General features: G+C 46.2%; 2 protein-coding genes across 3 annotated transcripts in view; one reads left to right on the top strand and one right to left on the bottom strand.

Annotated features, from left to right (window-relative positions):
* Positions 1-22,254, bottom strand: part of MBP (myelin basic protein) — a 213,137-nt gene that overhangs the window by 184,074 nt on the left and 6,809 nt on the right. The window lies entirely within an intron of this gene.
* On the top strand, positions 15,049-18,044 carry LOC143782536 (uncharacterized). Its single transcript, XM_077270067.1, has 3 exons — positions 15,049-15,882; positions 16,508-16,647; positions 17,266-18,044. The coding sequence occupies exons 1-3, from the start codon at positions 15,200-15,202 to the stop codon at positions 17,715-17,717; spliced, it is 1,275 nt and encodes a 424-aa protein (XP_077126182.1). The 5' UTR covers positions 15,049-15,199; the 3' UTR covers positions 17,718-18,044.

Below are 22,254 nucleotides of genomic sequence, written 5' to 3'. Positions count from 1 at the left end.
TATGATCACATATCACAGTATTTGAATAGCAGTAAGCAGCAGTACTGAAGCAATAATAATATATTGCTAATACTTGCATTTTCCACCCTTGGAATTATTATTATTTTTTTTTATCAAAACAATGCTAAAACTACTTGTCCACTACCATGGCTGACCTAAAGGTACCTTCACACTAAACAACTTTCCAACGAGAACGACAACGATCCGTGATGTTGCAGCGTCCTGGATAGCGATCTCATTGAGTTTGACACGCAGCAGCGATCTGGATCCCGCTGTTATATTGCTGGTCGGAGCTAGAAGTCTGGAACTTTATTTGGTCGCTAGATCGGCGTGTATCGTCATGTTTGACAGCAAAAGCAACGATGTCAGCAATGTTTTTACATGGAGCGTGAACGATAAGTGAGTCGCCGTTACGTCACTGGATCGCTCCTGCATCGTTCTGGAGCTGCTGTGTTTGACGTCTCTACAGCGACCTAACAGCGACGCTCCAGCGATCTAGTTTAGGTCGGATCGTTGTCTATATCGCTGGAGCGTCGCTTAGTGTAACGGTACCTTAAGTCTTTACAGCAAATCACAATAAAGATAGTATGTGATTGTATTCTTATCCAACTTGCTCCTTCCAAGAGTAATCCGATAGAGTATCAGGATACTGCCGAAAACTCAATGTTCTCAAGTACAATAAAGACCCATCAGTGTTGCAGGTTTACACCAGTTTCACACATCTAATGAATGTGGGACTTGTGGATCTGGCTTAACTTTTCCATATAAAGACAGTGTGAACTGCTAAGTAAATAAAGAAAAGCAAATAATGGGACTTGATTTCCATCATTTCCTGACTCAAGGATCACACCTTAATTTCTGTGACACACCTGGACTGCAACAGCAAGGCACTAATGTATGCCAGTATGCACTGAAGTAGGCATCTACCTTCTTCGGGGATATTTACACAAAAACTAATGCAAAATAGTGAATACGGACATGCGGTTTTGTAATGCCGAGATAATAATGGAGCTCTATCCCGAACCATTGCCGTTCTGCCTGACTGTACAATTAAAGGTTCTCAAGATTGAAAGTTATCACTTATTCAAAGGATTGGGGACATCTTTCCAATATCTGGGGGTCTTACTGCCGTGGCTTCCGATGATCCTGGAAACTGTGGTTCTGAAGAGCAAAGAGCAGGATGAAGAGGAGGGCGATCATGCACACTGCATTCATTTCAACAGGTGCGCCGAAGATCAGCCGAGCTCTGCATTCTGCAATCTCCCGCCCGCCCAATAAGAATGAATAGAGCGGTAGTGTGCATGAGCAACCTCCACTCCATTCAATTGGGGTTCTTTAGAACCATGGTTCTCAGGATCCGCTGGGGCCACGGTGGTTGGACCTCCAGTGATCGAAAAGTGATCCATATCCCGTCAAACTGTAAAATGACATTAAGAGTACTCAGCGATCAATACTATAAAGTCATGAGGTCTGCTATGCTTCTGGGAAGAAAAAAAAAAAAAAAGCTTTGACTATAGGACATCCAGCATTTATTGACAGTAAATACAGATATTTCTGTATGTTGCTTCATAAAAATCGGTGATATAGCAGTAAGATGTACAGTAAAATATTTTACTGTGGTGTTAAGAAAAAAAAAAATGATCAAAAATTGTAAGAAAAAAAAAAAGTCAAAAGCAAAACAATGTAAAAAAAAATTATAGCCCTATAACTTTAAATATAAAATGTCACATCGTTTGATCTTCACATGTTGGGGGGTTTTCAGATATATAAGAGTGAAAAGTCAAACATGAAAAGTGACCATAATATCAGAATCCGCAAGCAGTCGCCCACACTCTGTCTGCTCAATATATGACTCAATTGTGACTGTAAAAATCTATAGGGAATTTCCCCGCTTTACAGACTTTTATACCTCTTCCTTCCAACCTGTAATATATTAAATTTGATTGTGCACACAAACTTCCTTTTTCTTACAGATATTTTAAGAACTCATGTATTTGACTTTCTCACAGAATTACGCCACGATGTCTAAGATTTAATTTTTTTTTCCCTGAAAAGTCTAAAAATTTTAAGACGAATGTCTAAAATCAGGCTACTTGAAAAATGTAGCCGCGTTAGCGAGTTATCACAAGCACTACGGTCCCCGGCAATCTGCCCTGAGGGCCAGATAAAAGGTCATTGAGGTTTACAGCCTGCGCGCCTGAGCTTCCCCACCCCTGCCGTATACAAACTGCAATGCCTGGGCCTAGAGTCTCCGCACCCCAAACTTTCAGCCTCATATGTGTTTATGAAGCTGTAAGTTCGAGTCAAGAGACCATGACAAGTCTACATACGGACCACAAAATATGTCCTTCGGATCGTCTGGTATGTTCACATGGAAATATTGACATGGATTTTTATGGCTGAAAAATCCACATCTAAAAGCTTCTTAAAAAAAAAAAAAACACAGCATAAGCAGTATCAAAATCAGAGTCATTTTTTTATACATTTTTAATTATAAAATGATGTGTAGCAATAGATATGTTATAGAAATGCATATAACAACAGAAACCTTACCATAAAGCATGAAACGCTATGACAAAAGCGTGCATATATGCACTAAAGGTTCATATTCTCATTAATATGATTTTTTTAATGCAGATTTGGGAAAGGAATCAGTGACAAAAACATTATTAAAAAAAAAAAAAAAAAAAAAATCAGAGGGTCCAATTCATCAAAGTTTTTGCACCACAATTATAGCATGAAAATCTTTGAAAAGTCGCTACATTTTGGTGCAACACAAGCCTCCACTAAAATTTTTCAACGTTTCGTGTTCTCACGTCATCCTTGCCTACCTCCAACAAAGCAGAGCTGGGGCGGGACGGGGGTTTGGCAACCCTTCATGACAAGCGCCAGCGTTCCTCACATTACAAATCCTGCTCCAGTTTTAAGATGTTCCCAATTCATTTACAGGTGTGAGCCTCTTAAAGAATCAGGAGGAGCATCTGACTCCTGCAAGATTAATCAGGGCCACTGTAAGGTGGTGTCCACTACTTCTTAACTACTTTACTGCCCCATCTTCAAACAAAACCACTTCAAACTTACCTCCTAGACCGGTATGATTCCCTCAACATTGGCACTTTGTCCCTCCACTAATCAGCTACAGCTTTTCAGTATTCCACGAGAGAATTCGCGGACATGACTAGTTCAATAATTTCAACACTCGGCTCAACTTAGGCTGAAGATCATTAGTTTGTGAATATACTTTAGAGAGAACATACCTGGCATTAAATGATACATTGGCTGACAATCATTATATCAACGTTTCAAGACACCAATACATTTGGCAGTCCGCAGCACTCTTCTCCTTGGGCTGAGTAGCATTATTAGGGTATGTTTCCACATTCCGTAAAGGCAGCAGATACCCGCACCGTCCAAAGGACTGCCGGCTTTTGTACACGTGGCGATTCCACCTGTGTTCATTGAACACAGGCGGAATCACCTCATCCTATACATATGACGATGCTATTTATCTTGCAGAGACCGAGCATCTACACAATATAAATAGACATGCTGTGGTCTATACAGATGAGCCGCATGTGTGTATACGCAGGTCTGCCACCTGCGTCTTTGAATGCATAGTGGAGATGGGACTTCAGAAAATCCCCTCCACTATGCTGTAACATCTAGCCACTGCGGATTGGACGCTGCTTGACTGCCACAATATACAATCCTACTTATGCTAGCAGGAAATATAGAAAAAACTGGTCCCGTTTTAGCAAATGGGAGTCTCTAAACTGTTGGACCCCAATTTTCCCCAAATATTAACTGGAATATCTTTTAAAGGGGTTTCTCAAGTGGAATCCTCAGGAGCGCACCGCTCCTAAACTGCCTCACCGAGGACTGTGCCCTCTTGAAGAATAACAGTTTGGACTTGTAGCATAGTCGCGCTGCTAGCAAGAATAGAGTTTTTCCAGGCCCCTGCCGTATGGGAGAAGCACAGTGGTATTCCTGCTATAAAGAATAGGGCCAGTTTGAACTGTGAACGCCTTACCTAGGTGACTGAATACACTGGTACTCTCACTTCCTCCGGATGTATGCGATTTGTCCAGTGGGGAGAGTGAAGCCAGTGATGAGTAGCCACAGGGACAGCCACATAATGTCACGAGATCCCCAGCAGATCCAGTGCAGGAATCACTGGAACAGCGCCATCATTGAAGGGGAGTATAAGTGTTAGGCCGGGTGCCCATGATCCGGAACCAGCACCGCTCTGGACGCAGTGCATATTCACTGCGTTCAAAGCGCTGCCTTCTATTGAACACAGGTGAATCCACATGTGTTCACTGACCGTGTGGATTCACAGTGTCCTATACATTCTATTGGTGAAATTTATCTTGCAGAGATCAATGTCTCTTCGATAGAGATTGACATGCTGCAGTCTGGAAAGAGGCACTGCAGGTCAGTCTCTGCGGGGGATCTGCGGGAGTCTGTGGATGCATAAATACGCGGCGTCAAACCTGCAGCAACTCTGGATCACGGGCGCATACCCTTATTATTTTGCAAGAAGAAAACAAAGAGATTTAAAAAAGGGTTGTCGATTAGTGGTATATTTCAAAGTTGCTTGTTTGTTGTTTTTTTGACAAACTCTTTGCTTTGTTTTACCAATCTATGCACTTGAGACAAATCCATTCAAAGATAAAATCCTAAATATAGACCCAGTCTGAAACGGACATCATTCATGCATACAATAAGGAAAATGTCTGTGTGTCCAAAGTATACCTGAAGTCCCGTACTGAGCTTGTGGTGTGAGAAATGGAAAAATAAAATGTTCCCAAACCCATTTCAGTTCCCGTTATTACCATTTCCTCTGGTTTACTAAACATCTGTATGATAAATTCTGCTCTTACACCAGTTCTAACAAACCAAAGGCTCCATAATATTATTTACCCCATGAAACTAAGTTAGTAATTATCGTCTTGCCTTAATATTAGCAGTCTGACTTCACTTTCGTACACAAAGTATCTTTTTCTATACAGGAGCCCTTACGGTATAATGACTGTAGGACAAAGCTCCCATTGAAATCCTTATCTATGATCACAGGGCCCGGCTGTATAAGCAGCCAAACAATATTCTGTACAGGCGACACCTGACAAGGAGCCCTTACCAACGTCATATTCCATTGAATTATTTCACAATTTGGCTGATAATTTAGAAAGTTTTATAAATAGTAATTGCTATGAAAAACAGATACCAGTACATAGACTCTGAAATCTGCCACATTTCCACCAGCTTCCATATTTATGAGGAATAAATCAGCCTGAAATGTTACAAGTGCATTGCTAACACCGGGCTCTGGATTTTGTGAATCATGCAGCATGTCATCGTAATTCTCCATTAACTTAGAAGACTAAAACAGCAGGCTTCTTCTGACGCTCCATCAATACAAGTTAACAAGAACATCCAACAATGAGTGGCTTAATAATCTGTATCATGTCACCATAAGTCACACTTTAGTAGAGTCAAGTGTGTGGAATTGGGAGCTGATATCAATCTCTTTATTTTAGAGCCCTGGATACTTTTCTTAAAAGGAAGATGGAGGCAATGTCATACTGCAAATCAGTGACATTGTGACACCTGGAAATTTCATCCAAGGATCCATTACAAATATCTATCTATCTATCTATATAAAAGAGGCATCGTGATTACTCGCTAATCCCGCCCCCTGCACAGTAGCTCCGCCTCCCACCTCATTACCGCACACAATCCCGCCCCCCACATCACAGCACACAATCCCGCCCCCCAACACATCACCGCACACAATCTCGCCCCCCAACCCATCACCGCACACAATCACGCCCCCCAACCCATCACCGCACACAATCCCGAACCCCAACACATCACCGCACACAATCTTGCCCCCACCACATTACCACACAATCCCGCCCCCCCAACCCATTACCGCACACAATCCCACCCCCCACATCACCGCACATAATCCCGCCCCCCCACCACATCACCACACATAATCCCGCCCCCCCACCACATCACCACACATAATCCCGCCCCCCACCACATCACCACACATAATCCCGCCCCCACCACATCACCACACATAACCCCGCCCCCCACCACATATAATCCCGCCCCCCACCACATCACCACAGATAATCCCACCCCCCACCACCACAGATAATCCCACCCCCCACCACATTACCACACAATCTCGCCCCTCACATTACCACACATAATCCCGCCCCCCACATTACCGCACATAATCCCACCCTCCCACCACATTACCACATAATCCCGCCTCCCACCACATTACCACATAATCCCGCCTCCCACATTACCGCACATAATCCCGCCCCACCACATTACCGCACACAATCCCGCCCCCCCACATTACCGCACACAATCCCGCCCCCCCACATTACCACACATAATCCCACCCCCCCACCACATTATGACACACAATCCCGTCCCCACACATTAAATTGTACCTGGTAGAAGTCAAGGAAAGATCTTTGAAAATGACGAAAATGACTATACATTTAATTGTGTTAACAGAGAAATTTTTGCTTAATTTATGTTTCGTTATGAAATTTGTTTAGATGATGGAATGAATAAAAAACGCACATCTTACTGAATCCAGTTTGTTTTTGATTTTACACTGTGAATGAAATTTTTAGTATTATTCAGATTTTTAATTATTATTATTGTTATTAACTTCATTTTTAGTTACATTACCACCTGTGTAAGTGCTATTGAATGTTGTCATTATTTACTTTAGTTTAATCACCAGCAGCATTAATTAGATAGCAATGAGCGTGCCGAGCGTTAGCTGGCTGGAAACAGCTAGTACCATAATATTAGCATATAGTGCAGTGTAGTAAAAACAGAATTCAATGCTCAGAAACTAAAGGCCGTATCGGATGGTTTACTACTGGATACAGAAACTGGATGACTTTAGCCCACATAGCTTACTAGCAATACTTTCAAAGCAAAAGGACATCATCCAATCAACTGAGAGGTGGATACGTTAAAGGTGGTGTCCGGTCGAAAGTCAACTATGAGCTGTGAGGAATCTCTGATGCATAGTCCCGACCACATTCCAACTAGACTGTTTGCAGCCTTGCTCAATACACTTGCATTGAGGTAGGTCGCGCCCATCTAATCAGAATTTGGCCGGGAGTATGCATATCCCATACTTTCAGTCACGTCTTCCGCCCCCCTGCACACATTAGAATCCTTACACTGCACAGAACAATGTGAAAATTCACTAGTCTGCAGTCACATAGAGAGACTGCAGACTTGTAGCTTTACAACAGAGTACCCTTTTAATGTAGACTGGAAAACAAACTCGGTGAGGGGTCAGGCATTTTGATTACTTTAGTACCAAGCTATAAGTATTTCCACTAAGGCCAGGTTCACATTGCGTTAAAGCAGCCCGTTCAACGCGTAGCATTGACGGGCTGCGTTAACGCTACAGCATACACGTCATCGCGTTATGCTATACCGCTAGCGCAGAGAATTAATCTGTGCTAGCCGTGACGGAGCCTCAGAAGCTGCAGCCCGCGTCCGAGGCTCCGTCACTGAATGACGGCACATCGCTAGCTCATGCCGATTATGGCATGCATTGGCGATGCGCCTGATAATAGGGATTAATGGCAGTGTTAACAGACGTTATGCCGCTGTGTAACACAGTCTGTCTAACGTACTGCCATAACGCAATGTGAACCCAGCCTTACATCAATAGAAAACAACAGTAATAACTTTGCTACAGCTTTTGCTACACTTTTACCCAGGAAAAGGTGCTTGCAAAGCCAGGTAGGCTAGGGTTACATCCTAGCTCTACAGGTTCTGATTAGATCATCTGGCTAAACCTACATACATAGCAGCTTGCAAAACTATTCACCCCCTTAGAATTTTTTCGTGTTTTGTTACCCCCAAACGGAAATTTCACAGGTTTTTGTGAAGGTTTGCATCAGCTCATGTTAAGAACATTCCTACAATTTTGAAAATGTTAATTTTCTTTTTTTTTGTGAAGCAAACAACAATTAGGAAAAATAAATGAAAACTTCAGTGTGCATAACTATTCACTCCCCTAAAGTCAGTACTTTGCAGAGCCTCCTTTTGTGGCAATTACAGCTGCAAGTCGCTTTGGATAAGTCTCTCTGTGCTTTCCACATATATGTACACACTAAAGGCCTCCATACACATTAGATAGCTGATGGCTAAACGATCGAATGGCTGACCATTACCTCTACCATTTCCCCCATACATAGGCTTGGCTGTGTGTTTGTGTGTTCTCTAATAGAGTTAAGTAGAGATGAGCCACCTCCCTAGTGTTCGGTTCGTCGAATAGGGAGATGTTCGCCGAACTGTTCGTCGAACACCGTCGAACCCCATTGAAACCAATGGCAGGCAAACACAAACACATATAAACACATGGAAAACACATAGAAAACACTTTAAAAGGTGTCCAAAAGCTGACAAACTGCTCAGAAGACACCAGGTACGGACTGGGGCTGAAATTCAGCCCTGGCATTTAAAATCACACAGGCCCATGTTGTCCCCATCCCCATGAACCAGAGGGGATATATTACTAATATTACCCTGGATGGAGGAAAGGAAGATTTTATACAAGACCAATATTTCTAATGATATCTGTGGCCTGCTGGGGTAAGTGACAGAGTCAGCAACTTTGTACTCAGTCACAACTCTTAACAGTATGGGTGTCTTGAGAACACCGATTCTGTTAACAATGCAGCAGACAAGGCAGCCCATGACCAGACAGGCCCTTCTGGCATTTGCCAGAATTGCCAAATGGCCAGTCCGGCCCTGGAAGACACAACAAACACATGGAAAAGTCAAAACTACATATAGTCATGCGAAAAGAAAAGAGGTGGAGGAGTAAAAGGAGGAGGAGACACAGATATAGGCATGTCATGCCCTTCTAAAGTTAAGAAAGGCTGGAGTAAAAATCTAAACTCACTGTACCAACACCCAGACGTCTTGACAAAAAAAAATAAAAATAAATAATATCTTTAGGTAGAATGGCGGCGGGTCCATACAGAACACTTTCCTTAGAAGACGTAGTGGTACCCCCGTTGGGAGTTGTGCCAAAAAGTGAACTCAATACATTCAGACTAATCCACCATTTGTCATATCCAAGGGGCAGGTCAGTAAACGACAACATCGACGTGGAACCTCCTTTGACGAGGCAATCAGGTGGGTCAAGAAGTTGGGAAGGGGCACCCTAATGGCCAAAACAGACATTGAGGGGGCGTTCCGGTTACTACCTGTGCCTCCGAATAGTGTCCTCCCATTGGGCTGCTTCTGTGAAGGAGCATACTACATAGATCGCTGTTTGCCCAAGGGGTGCTCCATATCCTGCTCACTATTTGAGGCGTTCAGTTGCTTCCTCGAATGTGTCGTCATGGACGTTTTTAAGGCGGCACATATTATCCATTACCTCAACGACTTCTAATGCCTGGGCCCCAAAGATTCACCACAGTGTGAAAACATGCGGTAGTCCACCTGTGAGAAGGAGAGAGCTGGAGGGAGAGTGGACACTCCAGAGCCGAGGGGTTAGATTGAGAAAGAAAGAAGGCGGTGTAGCTTGCTTCATGGGTGGGGTACTCTGCTGAGTAGCAGAAATTGCTACTAGGCCCAAAAGGATTTCCTTGGCCAAATGCCATTAAAAAATAGTAGTTAGGTAAACAGGGGGTGTAGCTTGCTTCATAGGTGGGGTACTCTGCTGAGTAGCACAAAATGCTATTAGGTACAAAATGATTTCCTGGGCTAGATCAGTTAAAAATTAGTAATTAGATCAACAGGCGATGTAGCTTGCTTCATGGGTGGGGTACGCTGCTGAGTAGCACTAAATTCTACTAGGCCCAAAAGGATTTCCTGGGCTAGATGCCGTTACAAAATAGTAGTTAGGTAAACAGGCGGTGTACCTTGCTTCATGGGTGGGGTACGCTGCTGAGTAGCACCAAATTCTACTAGGCCCCAAAGGATTTCCTGGGCCAGATGCTGTTAAAAATAGTACTTAGGTAAACAGGCGGTGGGTGGCTGGGCTACTCTGCTGACTAGCAGACACTGAAGCTTTGGAGCAGACCTCTGAATCCCAGGCCATAGTATGAGTAAACAACTCTGCAGACGACCCCACCCACCTGGAATTGACGATGGCAACGTCATGTAAAACTCAGCAAGGAGACTAAATCAGAGAGTCTCCATTTTTTCCAAAAATTCAGCCACAGACACCACTTAAGTGGCATCAATTTCGCCAGAGTTTTTTTAAAACAGTTGGTGAGGTGATTTTCAAAAATCATCAAGCTTTTAGTCTCCCCAAGATGACACAGGGGTAGAAAAGTCCTTGCGGATCCAGGATTTGTTCATCTTGATGAACGTTAGTCTGTCTACATTGTCACTGGACAGCCGCGTGCGCTTATCTGTCAGCACACCACCAGCAGCGCTGAACACACGTTCAGAGAGAACGCTGGCTGCGGGGCACGACAAGATCTCCAAGGCGTGAGTGGCGAGCTCAGGCCATTTTTCAAGATTGGAAGCCCAAAATGAGCAAGGGTCCAGTTCCACAGTCATGGCATCGATGTTAACTTGGAGACACTCTTGTACCATCCTCTCTAGGCATTGGCTGTGCGTTAGAGTTCTTGTCTCCTGTGGCCTTGCAAAGGATGGTCTAAAAAAAATCTTGAAACGATTGGAAAAAATTGCTGTTACCACCAGATACGATGTTACTGTTACGGTTAGAGTGATGACTCGATAGTCCGTTAAAACTCAGATTGACTACGTGCACCACTGGTGTTTTGTGGAAAAAGAGATGTTAGATTCTGTAACAGTCTCTGCCGATACTCCTGCATGCGTGAATCCCTTTCTATGGCAGGAATTATTTCGCCAAATTTGCTTTTGTACCGGGGATCTAAGAGTGTGGCAACCCAGTAGTCGGCATTACTTCGGATTCTGACAATCCGAGGGTGATGTTGCAGGTAGTGCAGCAAGAAGGCACTCATGTGTCTTGCGCATCCAGGAGGACCAAGTCTTTGTTGTCTTGGTGGTGGCGAGGTGAGAATCATGCTTCCATCGTCTACCCTCTCCCCCCACCTCGCACAACAGAAATTTGATCAAGGTCTCCCTCATCTGATGAGTCTTCCATGCCCAGCGCCAGTTCGTCCTCCACTTCTTCCTTGCCTCCTGCACCTTCCTCAACGGTTTGGCTGCTACCATGCGCCCTCGGTAATCCCTTTCCCCCAGCCTCCAATGCCAGCCGCCTTGGTGCTGCCAACCTTCTTGACCTTGGAGATATGATCCCCTCCGCATACGACGACTCCTGTTCCTCCTCCTCCTCTTGTTCCACCACCTGACTCCGAACACTGTGTAAGGTGTGCTCCAGCATGTAAATCACCGGAATGGTCATGCTGATAATGGCATCGTCAGCACTAAACATCTTCGTTGCTATTTCAAAACTGTGCAGAAGGGTGCATAGATCCCTGATCTGAGACCACTCCTGCAGCGTGATTTGCCCCACCTCTTGATCTCGTTGGCCCAGGCTATACGTCATAACGTATTGCACCAGGGCTCGTCGGTGCTGCCACAGTCGCTGCAACATTTGCAGAGTTGAATTCCACCATGTGGGCACATCGCATTTCAGCCGGTGAACTGGCAGGCCCAACGATTTCTGTAGAGATGCAAGTCGTCGAGCTGCGGGATGCAAACGGCGGAAGTGAGCACACAGCGACCGTGCCCTCTGCAGAAGCCCATATAGATAGTGGGATAAAAATTGCTGGACAACCAGGTTCAAAAAGTGAGCCATACAAGGCACGTGTGTGACATTGCCCCGGCGAAGGGCCGCACCCAGGTTTGCAGCATTGTCGCACACGGCCTTCCCTGGCTGCAGGTTGAGTGGAGACAACCATTGATAGAACTCGGTCTCCAGAGCTGACCACAACTCCTCAGCTGTGTGACTCACATTTCCCAGACATTTCAATGTAAACACTGCCTGATGCCCTTGAGCCCTGGTGACAGCATAGTGAGGAGGTGTGCAGGATTCCTTCTGCGCAGTTACATGGCATTACCAGACAGGCTATGGGTGCAGGACCGAGAGGAGGTTGAGGAGGCAGAAGCAGTGGAGGAACTTCTAGATTCAGAGGATCAACGAGCAACTCGTGGGGACGGCAAGACTTGGACAGCAGCCCCTTCTCCTGATGTCGCCGTAGTTACCCAGTCACCGACATGTAACGCCCCTGTCCAGGTCTACTCGTCCAAGTGTCTGTGGTGAAATGTACCCTGTCACACACAGAGTTTCTCAAGGAAGCGGTGATGTTGTGTGCAACATGCTGGTGTAGCGCAGGCACAGCTTTCTTTGAGAAGTAGTGGCGACTGGGCATCTGGTACTGGGGCACTGTGACGGACATAAGGTCTCGAAAATCCTCTGTGTCCACCAGGCGGAAAGGCAGCATTTCTGTAGCCAACAGCTTGCAGATGGAGAAATTCAACCTCTTAGCTTTGTCATGGCTAGGAGGAAATGGTCTTTTACTTGTCCACATCTGAGGGCTGGCTGCCGTGCTTAGACGGAGTTGAGTAGGGTGTCCCCGGCAAACTGCTGGTCTGTGAGGAAGGTGCAGGCGGAGATGTTATGTTGCCTTGATCAAAATGTGGTGTCGATGTCAGAGGGCGCTCAACACCAGCAGGTATTTCCACTTGCAAATGTCCTGACGACCTGCCAATCACACTGGCTGTTGCGGGTAAAGCGGTGGAAGGTCTGCTTCCAAAACCATGTGGGACTGCTGTCCCCACAGTCACAGAGGATGAAGAGGACACGGATGCACTTGATGGGGCAGACGGTGGTTGACCCGGCCCACTAGGCCGCATTGTAGCACAGTGAGCTTCCCACGGCAACTTATGCCTCATATCCATGTGACGGTTCATGCATGAAGTACTCAAGCTAGTGATTTTTTGGCCTCTACTGAGATTTTGTTGACAAATCTTACAGACAACATGAGTTGGGTCATCCTTTGCGATGTCAAAAAATGCCCAGGCTATGCAAGGCTGAGAGCCCGTGCGACCTGAAGAGCCACCACGACTTCTGATCTGAGGCACAATTGGGGTTGAGGATGCAGTTGTTGACGTGCTTCCAGTACTCCTTCTCTGTCCAGAAAGGCGCACCGTTACCTCGTCGTCAGACTCGTCACTAGCATCCTCCTCCACCTCCTCTGCTGACCTCATGGACTGGCGGACTGGGGGTTGACAGTAAGTGGGGTCTACAACCTCGTCATCATCATCATCCTGTGTGTTCTCACACCCATCGTCCTCAGAGCCAACCTCTTCCTGCCCCGACCGAAAAGTCAAGTTTTCGTTCCAATCAGGTATCTCAGTCTCATCATCATCTTCCTTATTGTCTCCACCAACTGGAGTTACAGTTTGGGAACGAGGATCTACATTATACTCAGAACCTTCTTCATCTGGGCCTGGATCCGACTCACAAAGATTCTGGGCATCAGTGCAGATCATTTCCTCGTCTGGATTCACAGAAGCTCTGGAGCAGACCTCTGATTCCAAGGCTATAGTATGCGTAAACAGCTCTACAGACTCAACCATGTGTGCTACCCCATGCTCAGACGGGCAGCTGGAGACTTGGGAGCTGTGAGGAAGCAAGTGCGTTTGGGGTGACAACTCTGAGGACTGGAGTAGTTGTGATGTTGAAGTTGACATGGAGGAGAGCCCACTTGAACGAGCACTTGATATCCGTTCAAGCACCTGCTGTTTTTGTGCCTCATCTGGAATTTTTGGCGATGCTTGTAGCGATGGTCGTAAGAAAGGGATCATATCAGATTGTCCACGAAAAGAAGTAGACATCTTACTTTGGCTGGAAGATTGTCTTTCTTCTGCAGATGTTACTGTTGCTTTACCACCTACCCCACGTACACAACCTTTTTTTCCCTTTCCAACACGCCTATTCCCCTTTCCACCAGCAGCAGGCCTTTTGCCACTCATTTTAGTGGTTAATTGGCAACTCTGTATCTGAAGTTGTTGGCACAACAATGGATGGATCAAAACCGAGCAGAACTGAGTGGCCAAACTGTGGTACTAGGCCCAAAACTATCAACTGGATTAGATGCAGTGAAAATAGAGATACACAGGCGGTATAGTTTGTTTCACAGGCGGGCTACTCTGCTGACGTGCAGACACTGCTACTAAGCCCAAAATGATTTACTGGGTTAGATGCCGTAAAAATTGAGATACACAGGCGGTGTAGCTAGCTTCACAGGCGGGCTACTCTGCTGACGTGCAGACAATGCTACTAGGCCCAAAACTATCAACTGGATTAGATGCAGTGAAAATAGAGATACCCAGGCGGTGTAGTTAGTTTCACAGGAGGGCTACTCTGCTGAAGTGCAGACACTGCTACTAAGCCCAAAACCCCAAAACGATTTACTGGGTTAGATGCCGTAAAAATTGAGATACACAGGCGGTGTAGCTAGCTTCACAGGCGGGCTACTCAGATGACTATCAGACAATGCTACTAGCCCAAAAGGATTGGCTGAGCTAGATTACACCAAATGCTGTGACTAACACTTGCACAGCACTGGCTCAGACCTGCCTGGCAAACAGTGCTATGAACTGCTGTAACCTACCCTGAAAAGGGCTGATATTACAACTAGTCCCAACTCACGACTCCCTAAACCTATCTCTCAGAAAATTTGCTGGCAAAAAAAGACTCTTAGGGCTCGATTCTATAAAGTTCGTTTCTTTTTTTTCCGCATGCGAGTTTCATCTCGCATGCGAGCTGTTCTCGCTTGCTCGCGTGATTCTTAGAAGCTTGCGAGTTTAATTCCCTTGTTCGAATGGTTGCGGAAGTCGTTGCGAGATTTTGAAACTCGCTTGCGGAAATCGGTGCTTTTCATGCGAGTTTGCGAGTTCCGATGCGGATTTACGTCACAAACTTGCGTATTTTTCTGTGCAGGAAGCTGCTGGAGTCTCGTGTGTGGACAGGAAGTGCGCCCCTGCGGGAACAGCTTTACACTTGTGCATGCGCATCACACATCTGGTTTGATAGGAGAGAGAGAGAGATAGGTAGGAGATAGAGATAGAGATAGGTAGGAGTGATAGGAGAGAGATAGGGGAGTGAGGTTAGGTTTATAGTGCTCCTGCCCGCAGCTGTTGCCTGTGTATTAGCTGCAGCAATCAGTCACCTTTTGGCATGTCTTCCCACAGACATAATACACACAGAGAGCGCTCACATGCTGCAGGGAGACAGACTCAGCATGGGCACGGCAGTTCACGCCGCCGTAGTATCTCCAGGCATATAAGACACAGTGGAAGTAGCAGGAGACAGGAGTCACATGTCAGTTTGCCTAGCAACTCAAGCTCACGGAGCCACAGTCCTAGGCCCTCCACAAGCAGGGCAAGCACCAGCAGGGTACAGCATTCCTCTAGTCAGGCCAGTGGTGAAGTGCAGGCTGCTGGAGATCAAACACTGCATACTGACAGACCTGTCATGAGGCCAGAATCCTGCGCTTCCACTCCTTTGAGCCACTCATCACCTGCAAGCCATCAGTCTGAGGAGCTAGGTTCCAATTCCCCAGAGGAAAGCATGGAGGTTCGTTCAGCTGAAGAGCGAAGTGGTTCTATTCAAAAATACACCCGTTTTTCTCAGATCGAGAATCTTGTTTTGGCACAAAAAATTACGGAGCATTTCGATAAATTAATGGGAAGGCTGTCAAACCGGACTGAAATGTCCGTGAAAGCAAACCTCTGGGGTGATGTTGTCGATGCCGTAAATTCCGTTGGGAGGCAAAGAAGGAGTGTTGCGAAATGTAAAAAGAGATACCAAGATCTAAAAACACAGGTCCGTAAAAAGGTCTCAGATCTACGGAAGTACAGGTGAGCAAAGTTCACTTCAGTTGCTTAATGCGGATGTTCCGGCCAACAAACCAAATACTCGGTTCCCCTCCCCCAGCTGCGGGGCATCCCCTTAAGGGGTCATTGTGCAGGAGTATATGGACGCAGAACGTCCATAGACTCCTGTGAGGTGACGTCACCAGGGGATGCTGCACTTGGAGCATAGGCCCCGGGGGCTTAGGGCCGTGGGGCATCCCAAAAGGGGATACCCTGCGGCAGGGGTGGGTTTTTTATTTTGGATTTTTGGGTGGATCTTCCGCTGCAATGATCATGGTTATTCCTTCCTGCTGTTTGGTTATTCATTTTTCTAAATTTTTACGCTACCACAGTTGTTGCACTAAAAATGCTGGCTGCAGGGGTGCACCGTGCCTTGCAGATGCCAGTGGCAAGGAAAAGGAAGGTGTCCAATTTTTTTTCCGGGGGGGGAAGCCCAGGCTTAGAGGCTGTCATGGGCCCCATAATTCCTAATGGCAGCCCTGCCTGCGACCATGGCACACACACACACGTGCAGATATATCTGTCACCAACTGTCATAACTGGTGCTGGCTGCTCCACGTTCTAAATGCGAGCGTACATGCTGTTCTATATTCTTACCTTTGCATTACAGCACCGGCACTGGTGGAGGTTGCCCTCGGCGGTTGCTTTTGACCGACGCAGAGAAGCTCATTGAGGGCCTAATAAATCCGGCGACCTTGATTGGTCTTCCGCACACCATAGACACCGATGGTCCTGATGTTGCAGTTGCAGGTATGCTGTGCCCCACTGATCATCCTTTTAATCAATTATGCCATTGCAGTTATCCATATGCAGGAACATGATACATTTCTGATGATGTAAGACAGGCTGCTACTCGGCCAGAGTATGGCTTTTTTACCATGGCGCTTGGCCACTTTAGCTCTCCTTTCACACAGTGGACTGTTCGTTCCACATGGGCGCAACCTTGACACCCATAACCTGCCCCTGCAGTAGAGGCACTTGCAAATATTCTCAAGTCCGCAGCAGATGCAAGCACAGCAGACAATGCACCACTTACCTGGTGAGCGAGTCTACGCCGCTTGGCAACATCACAAGTGTTTTCCCGTGGCGTACCATGCGCACGACAGACTAGAGGGAGGGCCTGGGTGGGGGAATACCTCCTAGGCTGTCCCTCTACTCAGATGTCATTGTATTACGTTAGAGGAACCCACTGGCAGAGGCGCCGCCCAGCGCATACTCTGGCGGCGGGAAAGTGGTCTCTGTGCTTGCAGCCATGGCGGCAGGGCGAGAAAGTTGGGGCACTGCCACAGACGCTGCCTCTACTGCCCTGTATGCTGCTGGTGCTGGATGACAGCATTCTTTTTAACCGTTGTCGTTTTTTTTGCATAGGTCCGGTGCAGGAACATGTACAGGACAGTAACACGCCTTCAGAGTTGGACATTCCACCAGAACTGTCGTCCCAGCAGGACGAACGGGAAATTATTCTGCCCGTGGAGTTCATAGATGGGGACCAATGTGAGGTGCAGCGTCTGAATGAAGAACCTATTGCTGCACCCACCACATCCACCCCTGTAAGTAACACACGTAGGGGTGCGGTTGGCAGAAACCGAGCTGACCGTAGTGCTGGCCCCCCACCTAGTTTGCAAATGCAGTCGAGCTGTCGTTTCTACAGGATGCAACAGCAGCACCGCAAAATGTTGCAGCGGCAGCTTAACGGTATCCGGCAACAACAGATCGCTACGAACCTGCAGCTAACCCAATTGAACGAGCATTTTGGAACCTTGAACAGTTTGATTGGCCTTTTTTTGGCCGATCAAGCAAGCCGTTCTGGCCAGCAGTAAGTGCAGCTTGGAACTGGTTACCCCTACTTTTTTCTAAAGATAATTATGTTAACTGCTGCTGCATACTGTGCTTTTGGTGTCTTGGACGTCTTGTTTAATTGTTTGTGTTATGATTCATGCATGTCTCTGTTTTGTGTTTAAAACATGCATTTTTTTCAAGTAATTGTTTGCGCACAAAATGCCATTTCACAATGTTGTGAACCTCAACTTGGGGTAGTTATGCCTTAAAACATTAAAGTATCTCTGTGAGGTCCATATTAAATCCTGTAATGGTCTGGTCTTTCTAATCCCCAACTCAGGCAGCAGCATGGCCCGGTGCACCCCTGGTCATACTTCAAATTACAAATGGTAACGTGCAAATAGTGTGGGCAGTAACTCTGTCCACACATCTGACATCCACATTGTTCCTAAATTGCTGACCAAGATTAAACACTAGGAAGTTGTTAAACAGACATTACACTTTTTTTTTTCAACTGCAGTTGCTTATTTTTGAAAAAACAAAAAAAAAAAACACTGCTGCAGCACATAAACGTTTGGAAGGTGGGCTGTAATTCTGATGTGCAGAGCATTAACACTGTTATTTATCTTTAACTGACACATGTACATGTTTAGAAGTGGATCACCATTGGCCAATGTGATCGGATACTTTGCTCAGGGATAAACAAGGCATAAGAATTAATTTTTGGGGCCGTTTTTATACAAAAAAAAGATACTTAATAAGCAAAGAACCGATTGATCAGTTGTGCTCTTACAGAATTTCCCTGGTCATTGGCTGGTCCATCATACTGCAAGGCATGGATGTTCTCCACCATGCCCTCTTCCTCAGCAATGTAGTCCTGAACCCTGTGCTTAATTGCCAGATTGTGCAGCACCACACAGGCTCCTACAATGTCAACTACCTTGGGAGGTCTGTATTGTAAATAGCCACCGGACTTATCAAGGCACCGGAACCGTATTTTTAGTAGTCCAAAAGCCCGTTCCACCACTGCTCTGGTCTTCTTGTGGGCCCTGTTATATGTGGTTTGCGCTGCCGTGTCCTCACGCAGCATTGGCGTCATCAGCCACGGTAAGCAGGGATAACCAGAATCACCTAGAAACATATCAGGTTGTTAGCAACATTGTTTAGCACAATCGGAGAACACCACATGAATAACTTACCAAGCAGCCATCCTTCAGGGAGATTGCCATCCTCAAACTTGGTATATAGGCCAGAGTTCCGCAGAATGTGGCTGTCGTGACAGGATCCTGGGAACCCTGCCACTAGGCTCATGATCTGCAGATCAGGCCCAGCGACCATTTGAATGTTCATCGAATGGCCCATCTTCCTGTTACGGTAGATGTGTTCCTCCTCCACTGGTGGAATAAAATTGACGTGCGTACAGTCTATTGCCCCGAGGACATTGGGCATTTGTGCGATTTTATACCACTTAGTTTTCATGTGGCTAACCTCTTGCTCAGATGTGGGGAAGTACACAACTGTGGGCAGAATGCGTCGCATCCCCTTCAGAAAGTCGTCCAATGCCCGACACATTGCCGGCTGTGACATGCCCATGCACAATGCTCCCAGCCGCTGGAACGACCCATTGGCCAAAAACTGAATGCTTGCCACCATCTTAAGCATCCCAGGTAAGGCATGATTACGAGCGGTGATTGGCTCCAGGTCCTGTTGGAGAAGGCCATATAGGTAGGTGAGGGCACTGCGGTTGAGTCGGGTCAGCTCATATATGCTCCTCTCCGATAAATTAGCGATGTCCAACCTATCCCGATATATTCTGGGTCGGGGTACCGGCCGTGTTCTGGCATTTTCAGCCAGAATGCGCTCAAAATCCACACAAACAGCTAGAAAAGGCTCCATGATGCTCCTGAGGTAACTAGTTCTCTCCACAAACAACCAACTGTAATTTTCTCCCACATAACTGTCGAGATTTGCTCGCCAGAGAGAGGGGAGTTTGGTTATAGGATCGCACTAGAATTTCTCGAATTCGCATAGCCATTGTGAGTTTTTCTCGCATGCGAGTTTTTTTGCGAGTTTGCACTCGCACTTGCGAGTTTTTTTCGCAAAAACTCGGCAAAATCGAGAATGACTGTATAGGATCGCACCTACATTGTTTTCAGAGCGAGAATTACATTTTAACGCTAAAAACAGGCGAGTTTCCCATTTTCGAACTTTATAGAATCGAGCTCTTAGTCTGTATAGCGCCCACAGCAGCAGCGGTGCCGTCTAACACTAAGCTGCAGCAGTGAGGAAATGGTCACGACGGGGCAAATGGCTGGTTCTCATTGGGCAAGGAGTGACATGTGACATACACAGCCAATGACACATGCCCTTGCTTGTCTGCATCACATGCACATTGCTGTGTGTGTGCGCACTGCTGATAGGCTGAGAGACTGCACCGCCCCTCTGTAAATGCAGGAAAGAAAAAAAAATGGAGATCGGCGTTATTTCAGCACAGATCTATCCCCCGCCCACTATACACTGAAACAGTCCATTAACAATGATAAACAGTTTTAATGTGCAAATCAAGCTAGGCTTTTGGTGAACGAACAGTTATCGAACAGAAACTCGAACAGCCGAATTTTAAGCAAATTGTTCGGGTTCGTCGAACGACTCGAACACCGCCCAAAACAGCTCGAATTTGAAATTGGCGAACAGTTCGACTCAAACACTGCTCATCTCTAGTGTTGAGCGAATTTGTTCAGGTTTCCTGGATCGAGCCGGCTGATCAGCTGTTTGGCTCCGCAGCTGCATGTGTCGCTGCTGTGTGACAGTCACGACATATGCATGGAGAGCCTGTTTGTTAAGAGGAGGCAGCAGGGCCGATGTAAGGGTAGGCAAACTAGTCAAATGCCTAGGGTCCCCACTCCCTCAAGGGACCCCATCCAGTGGTGTACTGCCAGGGGCATCATTTGATTCGGGACCGAGGCCCGGATCAAAGTGCACTGCCCCATATCTCCCCTCCAGTGTCCATATGTACACACTTCCTGTCTGCTTAGCTCCTCCTCCCGGCCAGGACAGCTTCCCACTCTCTGCCCGTTTTCAACCCTTGCAGATGGAGGTCAGCACACGCTAGTGCCTGAGTTCCACCATCTGTCAGCCTCCTGCAGCTTCTCCCTGACTCCGCACTCCCAAGAGCAGGTGAGCCCCGGCCAGAAATTGTTTTATTTCCCAGACCAGCAGTATCAGGTCAGAGAGTAATGATTTACTCACTGTGGTCCCGGAGCTCCGTGCTGATCGCTGCAGGGCAGGATTCACAGCCACATACAGCAGCGATCAGCATCGGCTCTGACCACAGTCACTAAATCACTGCTTGTAATTGCTGACAGGGCGACCACCTGTCACTACTGCCTGGATGACACAAGAAGGAATATTGTCTGCTGACCAGGGTTATTCATTATGGAGAAATAAATGAATTCCCATGTGAAATAATAAGGATAGACTATACACATACGTAATAAAAGTCTGCATACGTAATAAAAGTCTGCATATGAATCAGCTTTATTGGTGCATTCTTTTTTTTCTGCAGCCAAAACCTGCTCTCTTGGCAGTAAAAGCACTGCTTTCAAAACACCCGTTTTTTAGGGTATGTGCATCCAGAAGTGACAGCGCTTTGGACGCAGCACATGTCCGCTGCATCCAAAGCGCTGCCTGCTATTAAATGCAGGTGAATCCGCATGTGCTCATTGACCCGTGCTGATTCACCGCGTCTAATACATTCTATGGGTGAGATTTATCTTGTGGAGACTGAGCGTATATGCAAGATAGGCATGCTGTGGTCTGGAAAGATGAGTCGCATGTCAGTCTCCGCAGGTCTCGTTCACACGTTCAGTATTTGGTCAGTATTTCAAATCAGTATTTGTAATGCAGAAACAGCAGTGGAACAATCAGAGGAAAAGTATAATAGAAACATGTCACCACTTCTGTGTTTAACACCCACTCCTGGTTTTCACTTACAAATACAGAGGTAAAATACTGACCAAATACTGAACATGTGAACGTGGCCTTAAACATACTTTAGACAAAGCAAACATCCGCACTCCAAGAAAAAAATACATAAAAAAAAGCTGCGAAAAAGTGTAAAGAACACCACAAAAAAAGCTGAAAGATGGGCGTTTTGAATGCAATATTTTTACTGACAATAGAACAGGTTTTGTCTACTGAAAAAAACGCTGCATGAGAACATACTCTCACTGGCTTTTCAGAGAAAACATAGTATAAAAAACTGACCAGGAACTAAGGGGGCAATTCATTATGACTGGCATTGTACATGCCAGTCTTAAAAGCAATTTTATACAGTGAGTGACTGATAGTTGTGCCTGCAGCATATCCGTGCAGCGCTGGCTGTCAGTCAGCACCGAGGTACGGTTAAAGACACCACTCACTATGTACTGAGCAGTGACTACAACTGTTCCTATAGGACTGAAAGCTGGAGGCTGCCAGAAGGAATAAAGTTAATTTCCTCACATTAACCACACTTTTAAGTATGGAAGCTGCATGGCTTTAGATCGCTATAAACCTGCAGATTAACCCTGTTGGTTC

The sequence above is a fragment of the Ranitomeya variabilis genome, chromosome 6 (assembly GCF_051348905.1).
Source record: "Ranitomeya variabilis isolate aRanVar5 chromosome 6, aRanVar5.hap1, whole genome shotgun sequence".
Lineage (NCBI taxonomy): Eukaryota > Metazoa > Chordata > Amphibia > Anura > Dendrobatidae > Ranitomeya > Ranitomeya variabilis.
This window is presented reverse-complemented; position numbering and strand designations above follow the sequence as displayed.